The sequence below is a fragment of the Panthera uncia genome (genome assembly GCF_023721935.1).
Source record: "Panthera uncia isolate 11264 chromosome E2 unlocalized genomic scaffold, Puncia_PCG_1.0 HiC_scaffold_19, whole genome shotgun sequence".
NCBI lineage: Eukaryota > Metazoa > Chordata > Mammalia > Carnivora > Felidae > Panthera > Panthera uncia.
Window position 1 is genome coordinate 4,163,831 of NW_026057588.1, and position 21,050 is coordinate 4,184,880.

At 57.0% G+C, this 21,050-nt stretch overlaps 4 protein-coding genes across 4 annotated transcripts in view; 2 read left to right on the forward strand and 2 right to left on the reverse strand.

Moving 5' to 3' along the window:
- The window catches only part of RPL28 (ribosomal protein L28), a 139,127-nt gene that overhangs the window by 18,689 nt on the left and 99,388 nt on the right, over window positions 1-21,050 (reverse strand). The gene's annotated exons all lie outside the window — the stretch shown is intronic.
- SBK3 (SH3 domain binding kinase family member 3) lies at window positions 4,361-8,059 on the forward strand (the record flags this gene model as incomplete). Its single annotated transcript, XM_049622228.1, has 4 exons — window positions 4,361-4,405; window positions 4,831-5,092; window positions 5,605-5,807; window positions 7,424-8,059. Coding segments are annotated over exons 1-4 (1,146 nt in total), but the record flags the coding sequence as incomplete, so codon positions are not given.
- Window positions 10,690-15,289, forward strand: SBK2 (SH3 domain binding kinase family member 2). The gene is made up of 4 exons (XM_049621460.1): window positions 10,690-11,032; window positions 11,368-11,622; window positions 13,455-13,657; window positions 14,033-15,289. The coding sequence occupies exons 2-4, from the start codon at window positions 11,370-11,372 to the stop codon at window positions 14,624-14,626; spliced, it is 1,050 nt and encodes a 349-aa protein (XP_049477417.1). The 5' UTR covers window positions 10,690-11,032; window positions 11,368-11,369; the 3' UTR covers window positions 14,627-15,289.
- The window catches only part of SSC5D (scavenger receptor cysteine rich family member with 5 domains), a 23,083-nt gene continuing 22,963 nt past the window's right edge, over window positions 20,931-21,050 (reverse strand). The window contains 1 exon segment of the mRNA XM_049622229.1: window positions 20,931-21,013. The gene's annotated coding sequence lies outside the window, so the exon portion shown is untranslated.

The window sequence follows — 21,050 nt, forward strand, 5'->3', positions numbered from 1 at the left end:
GCTGCAGAAGGTCACAGATGTGATACTATTCATGCAACATTTAACAACATGCAAGGAGACAGGCTACAGCAGTTATACGTATATACGTATGTAGCAAATGCATTTTTAAGTTTTATTTATTTATTTACTGTGAGAGTGAGGGAGCGAGAGGGAGGAGTGAGGGAGGAGCAGAGAGAGGGAGAGAGGGAATCCCAAGCTGGCTCGGCATTGTTAGCAAGGAGCCTGACCTCATGAGCTGCGAGACCATGACCTGAGCAGAAACCAAGAGTCGGTCGCTTAACCAACTGAGCCACCCAGGCGCCCACAAATGCATTTTGAAATGAATAACAGGGCACCTAGGACGACTGGGTGGCTCAGTCGGTTACAGTGTCCGACTTTGGCTCCGGGCACGATCTTGCGGTCCATGAGTTCGAGCCCTGAGTCAGGCTCTGTGCTGACAGCTCGGAGCCTGGAGCCTGCTTCGGATTCTGTGTCTCCTTCTCTCTCTGCCCCTCCCCTGCTCGTGCTCTGTCTCTCAAAAATAAATAAACATAAAAAAAATAATAATAACAGGGCACCCGAGTGACTCAATCTGTTGAGCATCCGACTCTTGATTTCGGCTTAGGCCACGGTCTCACGGTTAATGGGTTCAAGCCCGATATCGGGCTCTGTACTGACAGTGTGGAGCCTGCTTGGGATTCTTTCTCCCTCTCTCTCTCTCTCTCTCTCTCTCTCAAAATAAATAAATAAAAACTTAATATATATATTATATATATAAGATATATACTCTATATAATAGATAATGATATGTATAATACATAATATAATTATACACATGGTCATGTATATTCCATAGATTATTACATACGATATATGACATATTTAAAATATAGCATGTCAAGTGTTTCTTTAACAATAATGCTCTGGGTAGAATGTGCAATTACTCCCATTTCATTAGGAGGACGCTGAGGTACGGGGGCATTTGGACGCTTGTCGAGGAGTACTCACTCAGCCAGGAGGGACTGAGCCGGGAGGACAGTCACCGGAGGAGCCCTTGGGGACTGGCAGACAGGAGACACAGGAGAGGGCAGGCGGGAGGCCTAGAGGCCAGCTTTGATGAGGGGCGTGTGCCTCGCGGGGCCAGGACTGGAGCCTCCCCCACCCACACCTGCCTCCTCCGGGTCACTCCGGGTGACCCTGTGGGGTGGCGTTGCTAAATGGGGAAGTGCAAAGCTCCCCGGATCATCGGTGAGCCCGTCAGGGGGCTGGGGAGAGCCAGAGCCCTGCACCAGCGTCCCCTCTCACCCCCCTCCCAGGAGACCCAGGAGGAACAGCTGCAGAGTCCCCTCGGCCCCCTGCGTGCACACATCCGGCCCCAAGTCCGGTCCTAGTGGGCAGTGGAGAAGCTCAGCTCTGCTGGGACACCGGGGCTCTGGCTCACTCAAGCTACCTGGGCAGGGAGCGGAGAGCGGCCTGGAGTCCTCAGAGCCGCACGGAGTCCTGGCCCAGGCTCTGTCTGCTGGCCAATGGCTCCGCTGCTCCTGGCCTCAGTCTCCCCACCAGTACATTGGAAAGCATCACTGTACCCGTCCAGAGCTTGTAGGGAGGACTCCACAATCTTGAATTAAAAAAAAAAAAAAAAAAAAGGCCAGAGCCTGGCATTTGGCATCTGATAAGCATTGAATAGTCACCACTGTATTTATTCATTTCAGCTTTGGTTTTTGAATAGGTAACATACGCTGTGGGGGAAAAAAAAATCCACAGGATGAAAGGCACGGCAATGACAAAGTTCCCCCAAAGCTGTGTGTTGACACTGATTACGGACCCAACGGCAGCAGGAATAGGGGACTTGTTTGGACAAACAGGGGGAAAGGGAATAAGACTGCCTCTGAGCTGGTTTTAAGGAATTATTGCTAATGCTATTAGAGGCAATCATAATAGCATTGCGCTTGACCTGGAAATGATCCTTGCTTTCATAGAGATGTCAACCCCAGTGTTGCAAGAATTTCTTATGACACTTGCGGTGTATTTGGCGACTCTTAGCTCTTTAGGAGGAAAAATGTCCAGCATAACCAGAACTAAAGAGTGAAAGAAATCCCTTTTTTCTCGCTGAGCCACGCGCCCAAGTCCCCTTCCTGTCTCGGCATTCCCCCCCCCCCCCCCCCCCACTCCAACCCTCCATGCATTCTTGGATTTTCTCTCGCTGGAATATTTGAAAGCAAACACCAGCAGCATACCCCTGAACCCAGAAAGATATCCCTAGGCTGTAATTTACTTTAAAATACTTCATTCCCCCCAAAAGAAAAGAGAGTGCTGAAGAAAGTGAACATGTAAAGTCTGGTCAGGGTGGCATTCTTTCGACGTTTCTGCATGTTTGCAACTTTTCACAACCAACGCCCCCCCCAAAAAAAAAATCAAAGAGGGAAGAGTTCTCTCTCTGCCTCTCTCTCTGCCAGCACCGCCCCCCTCCCCCTCCCCCTCCCGGGTTCCCAGGGGCAACGCCGTAGCCAGTTTCTCAGGATCCTTCCAGAGTCTGGGTAACGTTGTTGCTGTGTCTTTATTAATAGCAGGGCTGTAGTAGTAGTGAAACCGAGTTGGGCACACAACAGGGCTGTGAGTCACTCGGACCTGGCTCAGGTCCCACGATCTCCTCCTCCCCCTGTGACCTTGTGTAAGGTGATCCCAGCTCAGAACCTCAGTTTCCTGCTCTGAAAACTGGGGCTAAATGTCCATCCTTTTTTGGATGGCTGGGAGGATCCAGGGTAAAGCCCCACCCCACGCCCTGCACGGAGCCAGGCTCAGAGCAGATGCTGAGGCCAGGAAAGAAGTCCTTTTGCCCGGTGCATCTCTTGGCTATTAGAGCCCCTGGGTCTGAGGGAGGAGGGGCTGGGGGTCTGGATTCCTGGGTCTGAGGGAGGAGGGGCTGGGGGCAGGACTCCTGGGTCTGAGGGAGGAGGGGCTGGGTTCTGGACAACCTGGTCTGAGGGAGGAGGGGCTGGGGGCAGGACTCCTGGGTCTGAGGGAAGAGAAGCCAGGACTCCTAGGTCTGAGGGAGGAGGAGACTAGGGGCCTGGAGTCCTGGGTCTGAGGGAGGAGGGGCTGGGTTCTGGACAACCTGGTCTGAGGGAGGAGGGTCTGCAGTCTGGACTCCTGGGTCTGAAGGAGGAGGGACTGGGGGCCTGGACTCCTGGGTTTGAGGAAGGAGGGTCTGGGTGCCTGGACTTCTGGGTCTGAGGGAGGAGGGGGTTGCGGGGTCTGGACTCCTGGGTCTGAGGGAGGAGGGTTTGGAGTCTGGACTCCTGGGTCTGAGGGAGGAGGGGCTGGGAGCCTGGACTCCTGGTCTGAGGGAGGAGGAACTGGGGGCCTGGACTCCTGGTCTGAGGGAGGAGGGACTGGGGGCCTGGACTCCTGGTCTGAGGGAGGAGGAGGCTGAGGGTCTGAACTCCTCCTGGTCTGAGGGAGGAGGGGGCTGGGGACTCAGTATTAAAGAACGGGACTTTGGGAATGGTCTCTCTGGTTCCTGGAGGCCAGACCCCCATCCCATGGAGGAAGACAGAATGCACGGAGCTCTGGATATCCCATCCCAAGTAAGGTATGTGAAGGGGCCTGTCTCCCCTTTTCCCACTGCCCTCAGGCCTGGCCCTTGGGGGTTCACAATACGTTTTGTCCCCTCTGTCCTGGGACCAGAGCCCAGAGTCCAAGCTGGTCTAAGTTTGGAAGGGGGAGGGAGGGGGGCAGCGGGTCAGAGGGGGTGAGGGAGGGGTGTGGGGGGGACAGGATGTCTCTGAGCTGTCACACACACCCCTGTCCCGGGCTCAGAGAAAGGGAGGGACAAAGGCTCTGAGAGAGAGAGTCAGGAACAAAGGCAGGAGGAGTGAGACAGAGAGACACTCGGGAGAGCAGGCCAGAGTGAGGCCGAGCGGGAGAACAGAAAAGTAGAGACAGGGAAGAACGGGGGGCCACGGAGTGTGGACTATCCTGAATGACAGACAGTGGGGACAACAGTGGGGACGAGAGAAGGGACAGGGAGACCCACCCTGAGGCCTGAGAGCCGGGACAGGGAGGGAGGAGAGAGAGACTGAGAAAGATAATCACACAGAAGCAACGATACTGCGAGGTCAGAGAGGGCAAGGAGGTTTGAGAGGGAGAGAGAGGTCGACAGGATAATACAGACGGACACACAGAGACCAGGGCCGACAAGGAGGCAAAAGTCGGGCGGAGGATGTCCCAGAAATCCTGACCAGGCAGGGGGAGATCGAGACAGGCCCTTTGACACGGGCTCTAGATCTCAGCTCTGCTGGGCCTGTGGGGCCGGTGGGGCTCTCTGGACCCAGACAGGAGGTGCTTGCTCAAGGGCCAGCTGACACCAGGGGACCCTGACATGGAGCTAAGGGACCCCGAGAACCATGAGGATGGGGACCCAGAGGTGAGAGCCGAGAGACGAGGGAAAGGCAGACAGAGATGCAGAAAAACAGAGTCGGAGATAGACACGCGGAGGGACAGTGAGCAGACACAGAGAGCAATGGAAGAGACCGGGAAACAGAAACATCAGAGACCCAGAATGACGCAAACCCAAGGATACACAGCAAGACCGAGGCTGCCAGGGAAATAGGCTCAGAAAGAAAGAACAAAGCACTGGATGAGGAGGATGGAGAGAGAATCGGGTGGGGTGGGGGTTGTGTCGGCTGAGGGCGCAGTCCCAACCTGGGCGGGGGGGCTCCTGGTGGTTCCCACTGATGGAGGTGGGCAGGGTCTCCGAGACAATCACCCTTAACCCCGCTAGGACGCAAAAACAGGTGGCCCTAAGGCCAGTGAGTCATTATGACTCATCCTCCTCCCCGGGGACAATGACCCTATAACCCTGGCACCCCACATCAGCCCTGGGCTGGGCCTCCAATTTCCCCCACTGCTCTCAGTGGGCCCCAGACTCACCCCCTCCCCACTTCTACTCCTCTCCTACAGGAGGACACAGCTACGGCCCTCCAACGGCTTGTGGAGCTGACAGCCACCAGGGTGACCCCACTGAGAAATCTGCGTGTTCAGTACCGCCTCATCCGAAAGCTTGGCTCTGGCTCCTATGGCCGCGTACTCCTTGCCCGGCCTCGCCAAGGAGGTGAGTTGGACCACCAAAGGGCAGACCCTAGAACTTCCCCATAATAGGGTTCTCAGAAGCCACTGAGACAAGGAGCATCCTCAGGAGATGATGGGAGCCCTTCATCTGGATGGGGGTTCTCAGAAAGTTAAGAGCTCTTTGGTCCTCCAATAAACAGAGCTCATCCAAAGAAGGTAAGAGACTTTCCTGAGGCCACGCAGCAAGGCAGGAAGGCAGCTTGGATTGGAACTCAAGTCACCACGTCCCCTACTTTATTCGAGACAAAACTGAGGCTCAGAGAGGGTAAGACCATTGTGCAAGGCCACACAGAGCAGGAAGAGTCCTCAGGGAAGGTCACCTTCAACCCCTACTTCATACAAGGACAAACTGGAAGCACAGAGAGGTCAGACACTGCCACTCTTGTTTTTGCACATGAAACATCTGAGGCTCAGAGAGGTTAGGCAGTTTGCCTAAGGCCCCACAGCAAAGATCAGGGCTCCCTGAGTTCCCTTCCGCACCCATTTCCCCGGCAGGTCCTGCTGTGGCCCTGAAGCTCCTGCGTCGAGACATGGTCCTGAGAACCACCTTTCTGAGAGAGTTCTGTGTGGGTCGCTGTGTCTCATCACACCCAGGCTTACTCCAGACCCTAGCAGGACCCCTGCAGACCCCCCGACACTTTGCCTTTGCCCAGGAGTATGCACCATATGGAGACCTCAGCGGGATGCTGCAGGAACGGGTGAGGCAGTTTGGGGACAAAGGTCGGGACTGCTTATCCCATGTACAACTCTGTCCCTAACCCACTCCTATCACCAATCCTGACACCCAAATCCGTCTTCAAGCTCGCTCTGTCCTAAGCCCCCAGACAACCTCCTTATTTCTAATTGTCAGTGCAATCCCACGCCTAACTCTAACCTTAAGCCACCCGACCACTCAACGCAACTTTGCACGGGCAGGGGGTTGGATTTGGGGTTGGGGATGAAGTTAGGGGTGGGATTTTAATTGGCACTGGGGTTGGGAGTGTGGGAGTGGGTGAAGTTGGGTGGGTTGAATTTATGTTTGATTATAGAATGGTAATGGGTGTGAAAAGTATTGATGGGGTTGCAGAGTGAGACAGGGATGGGTAAGGATAGGTATACAGACTGAGTTGGAGATGGGCTGTACTGAGGTTTCCTCTGGTGAGGAGACCAGGTCAGGACTGAATCCATGAGATTCTGGGGGCACGTGAGTTTGAAGATTAGAGTGAGACCATCTTTAAGAATAGATTTTGGATTTGAGATAGGGCTGGAGATAAACAGATGGAAAAAGAGAAGGGAGGGAGACAGATGAATGGATGGATGGATGGATGGATGGGTGGATGGATGGATGGCCGGAAAGATGCATGGATGAAAAGATGGGTGGGTGGAAAGATCGGTGGGTGGGAGGATGGATGGATTGAAGGATGGATGGGTGGATGGATGGACGGAACGGACGGACGGATGGATGGATGGGTGGGTGGGTGGATGGGTGGATGGATGGATTGAAGGATGGATGGGTGGATGGATGGACGGACGGACGGATGGACGGATGGATGGATGGATGGACGGGTGGGTGGGTGGATGGATGGATGGATGGACGGATGGATGGATGGGTGGGTGGATGGATGGATGGATGGACGGATGGATGGATGGATGGACGGATGGATGGATGGATGGACGGACGGATGGATGGACAGATGGATGGATGGATGGATGGGTGGATGGGTGGATGGTAGATACATGGAAGGAAGCAAGGAAGAATGGATGGATTTTGGTTATTAAATATTTGAATAAATCACTGGATTGCTGACTTGCTGGTGGAAAGGATGTTAAGCAGAAACCCTGCTGTGTAGAATGTTGACTGGATGAGAGGTTGGATGGATGGATTGCTGACTAGCTGCCCGGCTAGCTTGATAGATAGATTTCTCAACTGACTGATGAAATAAACTGACTTTAGATTGGGGTCTGAGTTAGATACAGGATCTAAATTAGTAGGGACTAAGATTAGGATAAAATATGAGATTTGGGTTCCCATTGGAGATCTGGGTGGTAGGGCTAGAGGAGATAAGAAATGTAAGGAGTGGGTCTGAGTATCAGGGTTAGGAGAAACCTTGGTGGAAGCTAAAAGAGCTTCTGGTTCAGTCTGGGGTTCCAGTGACGACATACGTGGGGGTTAGAGTGCAGGGCGGCTGCAGATTGTGGCTGAGGATAATCTGGAGAAGGTGTTAGGGGTGCAGTGGAGACACTAGAGGTAGCCACTGGTCTGAGGTTCTGAATTCTTGAACCCCAAGAACCAAAATAAAGAAGGAGCCTGACTTTCATCTCTCCTTGACCCCAGGGCCTCCCAGAGCTGCTGGTGAAGAGGGTGGTGGCCCAGCTAGCCGGAGCCCTAGACTTCCTCCATGGCCGGGGGCTGGTCCATGCGGATGTCAAGCCAGACAACGTGCTAGTCTTTGACCCTGTCTGCAGCCGTGTGGCCCTAGGTGACCTAGGTCTGACCCGGCCCGAGGGCAGTCCAACCCCTGCCCCACCAGGGCCACTGCCCTCCGCCCCACCCGAGCTCTGCCTCTTGCTGCCACCTGACACCCTGCCCCTGCGCCCAGCAGTGGACTCCTGGGGCCTGGGGGTGCTTCTCTTCTGCGCTGCCACTGCCTGTTTCCCTTGGGATGTGGCACTGGCCCCTGACCCCGAGTTCGAGGCCTTTGCTGGCTGGCTGACCACCAGGCCCCAGCCTCCTCAACCACCCCCCCCTTGGGACCAGTTTGCTCCCCCAGCTCTGGCATTGCTCCAGGGGCTTCTAGACTTGGATCCCGAGACTAGGAGCCCCCCGCTGGCTGTCCTGGACTTCTTGGGGGATGACTGGGGGTTAGAGAGGAACAGAGAGGGGTCTGGGGGCTTGGGGGACATGTCTGGTGAAGATGGGGAGGAGGAGGAAGAGGGGGGAGCAAGCCTGGAAGAGGGGACAGAGGAGGAAGAGGAGGAGGAGGAGGAGGAGCAGGAGGGCAAAGGTGGCAGGAGGATGGGGACAGATGGGGAAGCTCCCTGACCAGGTGACTGAGACAGGTGGCCACAGCCTGGGCCAGAGGCCCCTCCCGCAGCCTCCCTCCCCCAACCCTGGCCACCTGGATGGAGACAGCTGCTCCCGGGAGGATAGGGATGGAACATACTTCATCTCACCCTGCTGAGGGCTGGACTGGGGTGCACAATTTCCCTCTCAGCTGAGGACCCGGGAGCCTGAGACCCAGCCCCTCCTCCCTCAGACCCGGGAGTCTAGGCCCTCAGCCCCTCTTCCTTCTGTCCTGAATGTGTCTTCTTGAAGGAAGGCACTGTTTCTGCAGACGCATTTCTGCAGTGCAGGGACATGCTGAATCCTCATCATGGACTTCTGATGGGGTCACTCATCCCCACCAAGACCCGGTTGACGCTCACTGTCCCTGTCACTAAATCTGGGCTTTCAGGATCTGACTGAAACCTGATGATGGACACCTCATCCCTTCTCCCATTTCCCGGGGCTCTGGGTGACATACTAGGGAAGTCACTCATTCTTTCTGGACCTAAACACACACACACACACACACACACTTCCGGCAGCTACTTCTTGCGTCCTCCCCAAGAATGCCGTTGTCACAGCTCAGTGCCTCCAAGAAGTGGACCTCTCCCCAGGCCCTCTCCAGCCTCGGGAACTTTTATCCGGGTGACCTGTGTCTCCCATCTTTTTCGGCCTCACCTCTTGTGCTGTCCAGGATGGACTTGTTTTTGGTTTTCTTTTTGTTTTCCGTTTCGACATCCTTTCCGCTCCCACATGGCGAGCGCCCTGCGCCGGCTCCCTACGAGCACAGAGCACCAAGGTGTGTGACTGTCCCAGGCGTGTGGACCTCAGAGCCGTCCATGTGGAGGGCCACAGCTGCTTTGGAAGACCGTGCATTCACCTGGGCCAGGCTGGGAGCCGTGTGCCCCACGACGCACACGCAGGCACACGTACCCCTTGCTTATGATGCTTCACACCTGCAGGGCAGGGGCTGCGTGCATCTGGCCCCGGCACCCGGCAGAGTCAGGAACGGGAACTGCTCCCTCCACGGGAATCTGTCCCTCGTGCCTTCTAGACTTAAACACGTGGGTCCACCAAGCACAGTGTGGTGTCCTGGATTGGACCCGGGGACAGCGTAAGGTTGTTGGCGGAGGCGTCTGAGTGATGATTTCTTTGTTTGGACAAATGTGGGGTCGTTGGCTGTGTCAGATATCAACCTGGTGGGGAGCGGCGGATGGCCCGGCAGTTCTCAGCACCATCTTTCAGGCTGTTCTGGAAATCTAAAGTTTTTCTGAAATAAAGGTTTATTAAAAAAAAAAAAATGAAGTGAGTCCACAGTGGTCCTCTTGCTGTAAACCTGGCGAGGAGATGTGACATCCCAGGCCCCCGGCCCCTCCTCCCTCAGACCCTGGAGATTCTGCCTACCCCCTCCCTCCAACTTTAAAGTCTTTGGACTCAGAACGCAGACCTCCCCTCCCCTCCCCTCCCCTCCCCTCCCTTCCCAGTTGCTCCACCACCTGCTTCCCCTCTGCCCCAAGTCTGAGATCATCTCTCACTGCATCGTTCTGGAATCTCGTTGTCTCATCCTTTCCCCAACAGGACCCCAGTGTCTCATCCCCTGGACACCCCTCACCAAACACTTGTGTCTGACCTGTCAATGGGGCATTGATGGGGCAGCTGGGTGGGGTCAAGGCAGGGGCAAGCTAGAGAAATGATGTCATCCTCTACAGTGGCCCGGACTCCTGGGTCTGAGGGAGGGGGCACTGGGGTCCTAGAGTCCTGGGTCTGAGGGAGGAGGATCTGAGGGAGGAGGGGCTGGGGGCCTGAGCTTCTGGGTCTGAGGGAGGAGGGGCTGGTGGCCTGGACTCCTGGATCTGAGGGAGGAGGCGAATGGGAGCCCGGACTCCTGGGTCTGAGGGAGGATGCGCTGGGGGCCTGGGCTCCCAGGTCTGAGGGAGGAGGGGCTGGAGCCTGGACTCCCAGGTCTGAGGGAGGAGGGGGCTGGGGGCCTGGGTCTGGGACACATTTCTGACAGCAGCCAGTTCTAGGAGTCAACACACGATGTCGCTCTGGCCCCAGTGGGGTAGAAGGGGCGGGGCCAGGGGCGGGGCCTACGACCCCCTAGGTGGGGGCGGGGTCTGCTCCCGGGCAGGCCTCTGCTGGCATGGGATCTAGTGCTGGGCACTGACCACAGCAGGCAGCGAAGGGTCGGGCAAGCTTTGGAGAAGGTGAGGCTTGGAGGCCGGAGCCCAGGTCAGGAGGAGGCAAGGGTTAAGCCGCGTGAGGTGGGCAGCACCTGATAGTGAAGCCGGGCAGTTGGCCACAGTCCTAGGTCCCTCAGAGGGCCGGGGCTGAACTTTGAGGCCGTAGGGTGGTTGAGTGTTAGGGAAAGAGAGTCTGGGAGTCAAAAGATGTGTGAGACATATAAGGTTCAGGAGAGGGGTGGGCTGGTGGTCCAGACTCCCGGTCTGAGGGAGGAGGGAGCTGGGGGGGGGGGTCTGGACTCCTGGGTCTGAGGGAGGAGGTGCTGGAGGGACTGGAGTCCTGGGTCTGAGCGGGGAGGAGGGTGGTGGCCTGGAGTCCTGGGTCTGAGGGAGGAGAGGAGAGGGAGCCTGGAGTCCTGAATCTGAGGGAGGAGGGGCTGGGGCAGGACTCCTGGGTCTGAGGGAGGAGGGACTGGGGGCCAGGACTCCTGGGTCTGAGAGAGGAGGAGTAAGGTCAGAGCTGGACCCCAGGCGTCTCAAGGACTTGGGGACTTCTCCCAAGTGCTTGCTCCCATCCAGGTCCCAGTGTCCCCACAGCCCGGAGTGCGCAGCCGCCCTCCCCAGCCCCTGGAGGCAGAGAACACCTGTTTGCTCTTAGGCGAAAGAGGCTACTCATCCACCCCCAGGGCCCAAGTCTGTTTGCTTTGGAAACAAGGTGGGGGGTGTCTCGAGTTATCTGGTTCATCTTTCACCCTTGGGCCATTGGGTGGAGCAGGGATGTGGGGGCAGGGGCAAGAGATATCTGTGACCTTAGGCTTGACCTCACCCCAACCCGCAACTGGTCTCCCCACTCCTCAGATGCGGCTAATGAAGAGAGAGACTGAGTCACAGTGGGAAGTGCCAATGAGCCCCTAGCCCCAGGAGTCTAGACGCCCCCCTAGCCCCCTCCTCCCTCAGGCCCAGGAGGCCAGACTCGCAGCCCCTCGTCCCGTGGGCCCCAGGTCTAGCAGGACCTCGGCCCTGGGTCACTGTCTCTACTCTGCCCTGCAGAGATGCCCGGCAAACAGTCAGATGAGGAACAGGTGGAGACGGGGGCTGCGGAGAACTTGGCCAAGGAGGACCTAGGGGGCCTCACGGCAGAGGAGCTCCGGCAGGGCCAGGAGGCAGCCCTGGAGCTAGAGGACATGATGGCGCTAAGTGCCCAGACCCTGGTCCGAGCCGAGGTGGACGAGCTTTACCAGCAAGTGCGTCCCCTGGGCCAGGGCCGCTTCGGCCGGGTCCTGCTGGTCACCCATCGCCAGAAAGGTACCAGGGCCTGGAGACAGATACTGGAGGGGCAGAGGGTGGCGGACTGGGCCCCGGCAGAAGCTAGCCGAGGCCGGGGAGTCCGTAAACATGAACCAAGCGTTGCCTCTGCCCCTTCCGGGCTGTGTGTCCTTGGGAAGTTCCCTACCCTCTCTGAGCCTCGGCCTCCTCCTTCGGAAATGCGGGTGATGATTCCTTCTCTGGAAAGACTGTGTTTTTCTCTGAGCATATGTCGATGGCTCGAGTTGCCGGTAAGAAAGGGGAGCAAGACAGAGTCCCTCCCTCTGGCGCTCACATGTGGCCAGCTTAGCGGTCGCCATGGGGATGATGCGGACTCATGCCGTCTGCCAGGTACTTAGCAAGGCTGGTGCACAGTGGGCCTGCAGGGCACACTGCCCCCACCCCCTGTCTGTTACCTTTCTGCCAGTGTGCACACATCCTCTGTCCTTCCCCTGAAACAGGGACAGTATGGATGGACTCAGAGTCGGTGTCAATTCGGGCTTCCAAGGCCACCTTGGGGGCTCTGCTCTGTCCTGGGTGGTTGCTGCCTGGAAGCCAGAGATCAATCTGAGTCAGCCCTGCCTTCAAGGAGGAGCTCCAGGATGGATAGGGACAGAGACAGTACTGGCGTGCTTGGGCGGCCCAGACAAGGCCCCGCAGACTAGGGCGGCTGAAAACATAGGGATTTGTTTGCTCACACCTGTGGGGGCCGGAAGTCCGAGACCCTGGTGTGGGCAGACTCAGTCTCCTCCGAGGCCTCTCTCCTTGGCTTGCACACGGCCGTCTTCTCCCAGTGTCCTCACATGTGCGTGTCTCTGTCCAGCTTCCTCCTTTTATAGGGACGCCAGTCGCGGTGGACTGTGACCTCATTTTACCTCTTCAAGACCCTATCTCCAAATACAGTTATGTTCTGTGAAACTGGGAATGAGGACCCCGACGTCAGGATTTGGGGAGGGGGGTGCACGGTTCAGCCCATGACAGAGAGACAGGCAGACAGAGATGCAGACATGAGTCGTCGCAGAACGTCGAGGCACCGGCAGTAATGGGGATGTGGGGGGCGGGCACTGCTTCATTCGACCTTCTGGGTGCCCGCCCCACGCTGGGAGGCAGTGGGGGCATCAAGGTAGAGACACAGAGCCCCTGAGGGCTCACGGCGCAGAGCGAGCGCAGAGGGACGGGTGCCATCAAAATAGAAGGTGGCATGTGCCATGATGGCGGGAATCCAGGGTACTTGCAGACGGTCAGAAAAGGCGCGGCTGCATCCGGCTGGGGGGTGGGAAGAGAATGGTCAGCGTTTTAGGTGAGGAGGTGACCTCTCTCCATCACGCATGACCTCCTGATGCAGGAGGTTGGGCCCTCACGGCTGCTGGGGAATCAAAAAATGGAAGTCACCAGAGTTCCTGGCTTCGGGGAACTTCGTTCCAGGAAATGGCTTGCATGGGTGACAACCTCCTTAGGATTCCTCCTTGATCAGATCGATTCCCCAGTGCAGGACGTCTTTTCTCCCACTGCCTTCGACGTGGCTTTTGTGCCCGGGGTTTTGTTGGGATGAGGGGCTTTGCAACTAGACTAGGTCATGTAAGGTTCTGAGTTCGGTCTACGGGGCTCCCCTCCGTCCGCTCTGAGACAGCGGGGCAGAAACTCACCGAATGCCTGCATTATTACGGTCATTACCACTGGCAGTGTTTTCGTGGCCATCTGGGGCGGGCAGGGTAGGGAGGCAGGGATTGGAAGACACGGCGACGGCATGTGGGGACGAGTCTGGGCTGAGGGGCTGGCAAGGTGACCCTGGGCTCTCACACTCCTTCCACACCTGTCTCTGCTGCCCCCAGGCACTACCCTGGCCCTGAAGGAACTCCCAAAGGCCTCCACGTCTCTCCGCGGCTTCCTGTATGAGTTCTGCGTGGGCCTCTCGCTGGGCACACATTCGGCCATAGTAGCGGCCTACGGCATCGGCATCGAGTCCGCCACCTCCTACAGCTTCCTGACGGAGCCTGTCCTGTGTGGGGACCTCATCACCTTCATCCAGCCCAAGGTGGGTAGGTAGACCCCGAGCAGGCCTCCGAGGGTCCCTCTGGGGCTCAGGAGTGCGCTCACTGAGTTGGGCTTCACCCAGCCTCACTGTAGCCCCCGAGGCCCCTCATGGAGCCTCCCTGGAGGAGAGAGAACCGACACTATCCCCCACTGAGATTCACCGGCCCTCATGGACTCACCCCAGGCCTCACTCGGTTTCACTGAGCCTCATGGGGGTCACATGAGCCCTCACGGGGTCACACTAGGGCCCCCTGGGCCCATCGGGGTCACACGCTGGGCCTCACCGTGGCAGACTTATCTGAGGTCGTGCATTCTCCGGGGTGTCCCTGGGGCTGGGCGGGGCGGGGCGGAGGGCCTTGACGCCGGTCCCCCGCAGGTGGGCCTCCCGCAGCCGGCCATACAGCGCTGCGCGGCTCAGCTGGCCTCAGCCCTGGAGCACATCCACTCCCGCGGCCTGGTGTACCGGGACGTCAAGCCCGAGAACGTGCTGGTGTGCGACCCTGCCTGCCAGCGGGTCAAACTGACCGACTTCGGCCACACGCGGCCCCGCGGGACCCTGCTGCGCCTGAGCGGGCCGCCCATCCCTTACACGGCCCCCGAGCTCTGCTGCCCCCCGCCCCTCCCCGAGGGCCTGCCCATCCAGCCTGCCCTGGACGCCTGGGCGCTGGGGGTCCTGCTCTTCTGCCTCCTCACCGGCTACTTCCCCTGGGACCAGCCCCTGGCCGAGGCCGACCCCTTCTATGACGACTTCCTCATCTGGCAGGCGTCCGGCCAGCCCGAGGACCGTCCTCAGCCCTGGTTCGGCCTGACGCCGGCGGCGGACAGTCTCCTGTGGGGGCTGCTGGATCCTCGCCCCCGCAAGAGGAGCCCCGTGGGCTCCGTCCAGGACTACCTGGGGCGTCCCTGGAGGCTGCGGGAGGGGGAGGCTGAGGAGGTGGACGAGGGGGACGGACAGGAGGACGGAGAGTGAGCGGGCACAGCCTGAGCCCACCTTCCTGCAGAGACTCTCGAAGGGAGCCGGGTGGGCCCCACATCCTGAGGTCTCCTCCGCCTTCACGGGGTGGCTTGTGGCTTCCCTCTCACCTCTTTGCCCCTCTCGGCCTTCCTTTCCTCCTGCGTGGGCATTCCGTGTCCCTCGCGTGGCCTGGGGGGCCTCCGTGTCACCGTCGCCATCTGCCCCGGGGCTTTGGCAAACGCCGTTGCCTTTGCCTGTGGTCTCATGGCTCATTTCCTCACCTCCCGCTCCTCAGTGAAGCCCCCCACCCCCCACCGGGCAGCCGCATGTCTTGACTCTCTGCCCCCCTTCCCTCTGTGACATACACGTGGGTCTGTGTCCTTCTGGGGGACAGGGGTCCAGCCTGTCCTGGGGGGGGTCCCCCACGTAGCTGTCGCTGTCCTGGCCCATAGCAAGGGGCGGGGAATGCGTGTTCAATAAACGAACCCGTCTGGTTTGTGTCCCTGTCTTCCTGCCCCGTCTTTCTCTCCTCCCAGGCTGGGCTTCACTTACTCCCGCTGCCCTGTTCTTCTGCCTGCACACCAGGCTGTCGCCCTCTTGATAATGTGTCCTCTCTTCTCTCACCCAACTTCATCTGGCACCTAGGTCTCCATGATGCTGTTGGTCTGTCACCTTGGGAAAGAGAAGGGCAATGCACATGCCGGACCGTGTTGTCAGGAAGAGAGAGAGAGAGAGAGGGAGGGAGAGACGGAAAGAATGGCAGAAAACGGTCCCGTGTGGCCATGCTGCGTGCCAGAGGCCAGCCGCACGCATGTCTGTGAGTGAGCCTACTTCTGCAAGGACCTGTGTGTGAGCAGAGGCACTGAGTGTCAGAGCCATCCGTGGATAGGAGCCTGAGCTGGCCTGGAGCGTGGCCGTGAATGTCTGAGCCCGTGGGGGGGGGGGATGGTGAGGGCGTGACTGTGTCTCTGTGGATGATGTGATTGTGTTGCGAGTGTCCGAGCATCTGAGCCTGTGTGTGAGGGGACTGGGTGGAAGTTTGCACGCACCTTGCTCCGTGCGTGTGGACGTCGGGCCTGTTTGTGTGTCCGCGAGACCTTGAGTATGTGTGTGTGGAGCAGGAGGAAAGTCACCCAGGCGCCACTGCCAGTCACCGGCCGGGCCCCTCTCTCCTTCACACCTTCCCCCCTCCACCCAGGCCCCTTCTTGGCAGCTGCCCTGTTTGCAAACACTCTGTCTTCCTCTCCTCGCCCTCTTTGGCCACCAGCCCAGAGCAAGGCTACAACTCAGAGCTGGATCGTGTGTCACTCTCTCCCAGGCCCTCACCACCCCCTCCAGTGCCCCTGCTGTGGCCTCAAGGCGCTACATGGGCAGGGGGTGGGGTTTGGGGTGACCCCCAAAGCCCTTCAATCTAGGTTCAATCCAGAGGACTAGGGACATGGCCCCTGTCCCAGGCAACCCAGGTGAGCTTACTGGAGTAGGGGACCACTGGAGAGAACCAGACAGGGAGGTAGATAAGTGGCGGCGGGGGGGGGGGTGAGTGGGGGGGGAGGGGGGGGCATGATCAGGACCTCCTGCCATCTTATCCGTGAATCTGAAATAGCCTGAGCCATCAGGCCAAGAATGTGTCCCAAAGAAGCTGGAGATGGCTGGGGCAGGGTGGAGCCTGGTAAGAGGGGAGTGGAGATAGGAGGGGCACGCAGGCCCCCCCACCCCAACTGGGCATGGCAGAGGGTGTTAATTGGTGGCAGCAGCTGAGGATTAACTGGAAGTGATAATCACCCAGTCGGGGGCCCCAGGGCAGGGGAGGAGGACCAAGATTCCCAGGAAAGGCCTGAAAGGGGCAGGGGCAGTGCTAATTAATATTAGTTACTTATTAAATAAAACTTAATACTGATCATAAACCTTAACAGTGAAGAAGCCATGCTCCTCGAGCAGCAGCGCCCCCCCCCCCCCGCCCGCTGCAGACACATCTGCCCGCTCGCTAGGACCCTCCCCATTTCACAGGTAGGAGCCACAGGGGCAGCCAGGGCAGCCAAGGTAGCACCTTGGGGGCAGGGGCAGGGGCGGAGCCAGGAGTCAAACCCAGATTGCATCTTCAGGCTGTCAGCACCAAAAGGGTCCCGCACAGCAGGCTGGGGTTTGTGTGAGCGTGAGTCAGCGTGAGGGAGTGTGTGTGGGTATACGTGTGTGCGTGAGTGTGCATGGGGGCTTGTGTGAGTGTATGCCTGTGGCTGTGAGGCAGACACTCTTTCCTGGGAGGACACGGGCATTGGGGGTCGGGAGTAAATGATGGAGATAGAAATGGGAGGTCACAGGAGCCTCCAGACCCACTGACACGTGTTGATGAGGACGTGGAAAAGTTGGGCCCCCGTGCCATGCTGGCGAGATGTGACACAGTGCAGCCACTGTGGACGACAGTCAGCAGTTCCTCAAAACATTAAACACAGAATTACCACGTGGCCCAGCAATTCCGCTCCTAGTATGTGCCCACGGGAAACGAAAACGTGCGTCCACACAGATACTAACAGCAACGTTACTCACAAGAGCCAAAAAGCGGAAACCACTGAAATGTCCATCAACAGATGAGTGGATGAACAAAATGTGGTCCATCCATACTCTGGAACATTACTTGGCCATGAAAAGGGACAAAGGGAGCACTGATACATGCCACAGCGTGGACGGACCTCACAAACACCACAGGAAGAGACAGGCCAGTCGTGGAAGATGATCCATCGTAGGATTCCGTTGTGGAAATGTCCAGAATAGGCCAATCGACAGAGGAGGAAATACTGGTGGTTGCTGAGGGTGGGGCTGTTGGGGGACAATGGGAAACAGCCACTAAGGGGCACAGCGTTTCTTCTTGGGGGTGGTGATGGTGGTGGACACGTTCTAGAATTAGATCGTGGTATGTGTTGTACAATTCTCTATGTTAAAAGCCACTGAATTGTACACGGAGAAAGGGTGAATTTTATGACATGTAAATTTCATCTCAATGAGATGAAAAACAACAACAATAACAACAACAACAAACAAAACACCACAAAACAGGCTTTTTCCAGGTTCTCATGCCTTGATTGGTTTTCTTTCCTTCTCCGGCCCCTGAATCCCCATTAAAGAGAAAGGAAAAAGCCCTTCTGTCTTTGCAGTAGCTCTGAATTAATCACAAACCAAGCCCTTAAATTCAGGACCCACTTCCTACTCCTCCTCCGATTTACAGAAAAGACAGTTGAGGCCCCGATAGGGAACACCCTACTTTCCAAAGAGCCTGAATTCCATCCCAGCTCTGGCCTGATTCCACAGTCTTTGTTCTTAAAACCCACCCAGCAATTCTAACGTGTTCCCCGGGCCTGTGGCCACGAAGGACATTCTGCCCCCCACCAGCTGGGGAACCCCAAGCTTGCAAGCTGGGTCATGTGGGTGTCCGGTGCAAAGAGAAAATGTGGAGTTTCTCGTTTAAAAAAAAAAAAAAAAGTATTTCTGTCCTCTCTCTCTCCCTCTGCATGGGGATACTGGCTGGTAGATCCTCACGGGGATGGGACCAGGATCCAGCCACCAGAACCCATTAGGGAAGTGACTTGGCCTGAGCCCAGGCTCGTGCTTCACTGTCCCATCCACCTCACTTACAAAACACAAAACGAAAACTCATGAGGAATGTCAGGACGGTTGCCACAGAGAATCAAACCCTTGCGGCCGCACCCAACCTGCACCCTGCTCGCATGGAGGGGAGGGGGGGTTGCCTCGGGCCAGAGCAGGGCCAGCAGAGAAGCCTCTAGAAACAAGCTCTTTGGCAGTAGTCTTCGCAGTTCGGTGCCACACAGATATGCAAATGGCCTGGGCCATCCTTCTCACACATGAAGGCTGCCAGCCATGAATCACCTGCCTCCCTGTTACAACCCGGATTCTGATCTGGTGGGTCTGAGGCGGTGCTGGTGAGCCCATGCCACCAGAGCACAGGTCACACTTGCAGGTGCAAGGGACACAACTCGAGAGTACTGATCCTGCACCCTAGCTGAACTCTTACTAACACCAATCATTTGTGCACTGGATTCTTTGGGGTTTTCTACACGGACTGTCATTATTGCCCACGGGAAAGGATAGATCTGTGTCTCTCTGTCCGCCCTTTGTGTGATTAAGGAAGTCCCCTCTTCTCCGACTCTGCTAAGAGTGTATGTGTGTAAACCATGAATGGGTGTTGAATTTTATCAAATGTTTTTTCTGCATCAGTTGACCTTGCTAGGCCTCTGCAGCTACTGTTCTGGGCCTGGTGCAAGCTGGCGGGCACAGCAGAGGGCTCAGCCGTCCCGTGGGAGGTGTCCAGGTCAGGGCCAGCAGTAGGTGGAGGCTGGCCATCCACCCTGGCCTTGGGCCCCGGGGCCAGATGTTTGGGCTTAGCTGCCTGGCCAAGCAGGGATAGAGTGACCGGATAATTAAGCACTCGCCTCTTTGGGGCTGGCAGAAGGCAGCAGAGGGTGGAGGGACCTTGGGCCAGAGTCCCCTCCCCAACCTCAGCCCACTGACGGGGGAGCCCGAAGCCTAAAACCCCGTGGGGCCCTCTGGGGGGGACCCAGAGTTGGGGTGCACCTGCTCCAATCTACAAATGGGAAAGCGGACCTTTTGCCTCCAAGTTGGTGTGCAGTCCTGTGAGCCCCTAACTACCCAGGAGGGAAGGGGAAGGCAGGCAGAGGCCCCCCCTCAGCCCCCTCCTAGTTTGCCAGTCAGCAGTTCTGTAAGTCTGGGGCTTAATGAGACCCAGGGAACAGAATTCTCCGCGTGCTCCTTCGCCTGTTGACGGGGGCAGAGAGTCCATCTATCAGGACCCCCAGACATTATCCCTCCCCACCCCCAACAAGTAACTGGACCCCGCTGGCCTTTGCAGGACTGTGGGGGCGCCAGCTCCATGACCTTCCAACACCTCTGAGCCAGGCTCCCAACCGGGGAGAGGAGGAGGAGGGAACCGTCTCCTGCCTGAGGCCACAGGAGCCGAATCAGAGCTGGATCTCTCAAGACGGTCCCCAGTTTACAAGCCGAGACCGAGAGAGGGGAAGGGGCGCACCCAAGGTCACTCAGAGAGGGGCCATCAAGGGAGTCCTAACCCGGAACCCCAGGCAATGTCAAAGCAGGCGAGTATGCATTGTATTATTCTGGGTTTGAGTTCCTACTCTGCTGTGTGGCCTTAGGCAAAGAGCTTGCCCTCTCTGAGCTTCAGTGTCCTTTTTGAAATGAGGATCGAGTTCCTCCTGCAAAGGGCTGTGGTGAGGATGGAATGTTGTGTGTTAAGAGGGCACACTGGGTCAGGCACACAGAAGTGCATTCAGAAAGGGATCGTGATTATTCTTGTTAACTGAGCACATGATGTGCCGAGCTCTGTCCTAGCCCACACTACCTCATCTAATCCCCACAACCACCACCTCCCCAAAGGCAGACACTATGACTATCTCTGTGCACCAGTGAAGAGGTGGAGAAAGTTCCCTTTCAGAGAAAGGAAACAAACCACCAGAGTCCCATCGCCTGGTCACGGTCTCGAGTCCAGGATACTCTGACTTATGAGCAAGAACCCTGGGTCAGACAAGCCTGGGTCCCAGTCATGGCTCCATTAGGTATGCCCTGAATGACCTGGGCCCTCAGTGCCCTGATCCGTAAAAAAGGGGATACGTACAATAACAGCTATCCCAGAACGAGCACTTATCAAGAGCCAGGCCCTGTGTTATCCACACTTACATATGCATTAATTTATCATTTAATCGGCACAGCAACCCATAAGGTGTGTCTTTATTATCCCTCCTTCATAGCTGGAAAAACTCACACCTAGAAATCAAGAAACTGGCTCAGTCTCACACACACAAGGACTCAAACTCAGGCATTCAGGCTCCAAAGCTCACCCTGTCTCTGCTGAGCTGTGGTAACAGTACCCTCCTCAGCAGGTGTTCATGAAGATAAAGTGTCGTTAGGCACATAAAGCCCTGAAAACAGAGCCTGACCTAAAGGAAGTACCCAACAAATATTAGTCATTATTATTATTGTCATGTACTCACTCATTCAAAAGATATTTATGGAGTGTGTACCCTGCATCAGGCTCTAAGAGCCGGGCATACATCTGTGAATAGGACAAAGATTTCTGCCTTCATAGGGCTTCATCAGCTCCCATGGTGGCATCATCTTCATCACCATCATCTCCATCATGATTTTCATCACCATGATCATTACCATCATGCCCATCACCACTATTATTACCATCATCTCCACCATGATCTTCATCACCATCACACCCATGACCACCATCATCATCATCTCCACCATGACCTTCATCGCCATCACGCCCATGACCACCATCATCATCATCTCCACCATGATCTTCATCGCCATCACGCCCATGAACATCATCATCATCTCCACCATGACCTTCATCACTGTCACACCCATGACCACCATCATCATC

Coding starts and splice junctions, on each gene's coding strand:
- SBK2 (XM_049621460.1), top strand. CDS start 11,370: ATGCCCGGCAAACAGTCAGATGAGGAACAGGTGGAGACGGGGGCTGCG. Junction 11,623..13,454: donor GGTCACCCATCGCCAGAAAG/GTACCAGGGCCT, acceptor TGCTGCCCCCAG/GCACTACCCTGGCCCTGAAG. Junction 13,658..14,032: donor TCACCTTCATCCAGCCCAAG/GTGGGTAGGTAG, acceptor GGTCCCCCGCAG/GTGGGCCTCCCGCAGCCGGC.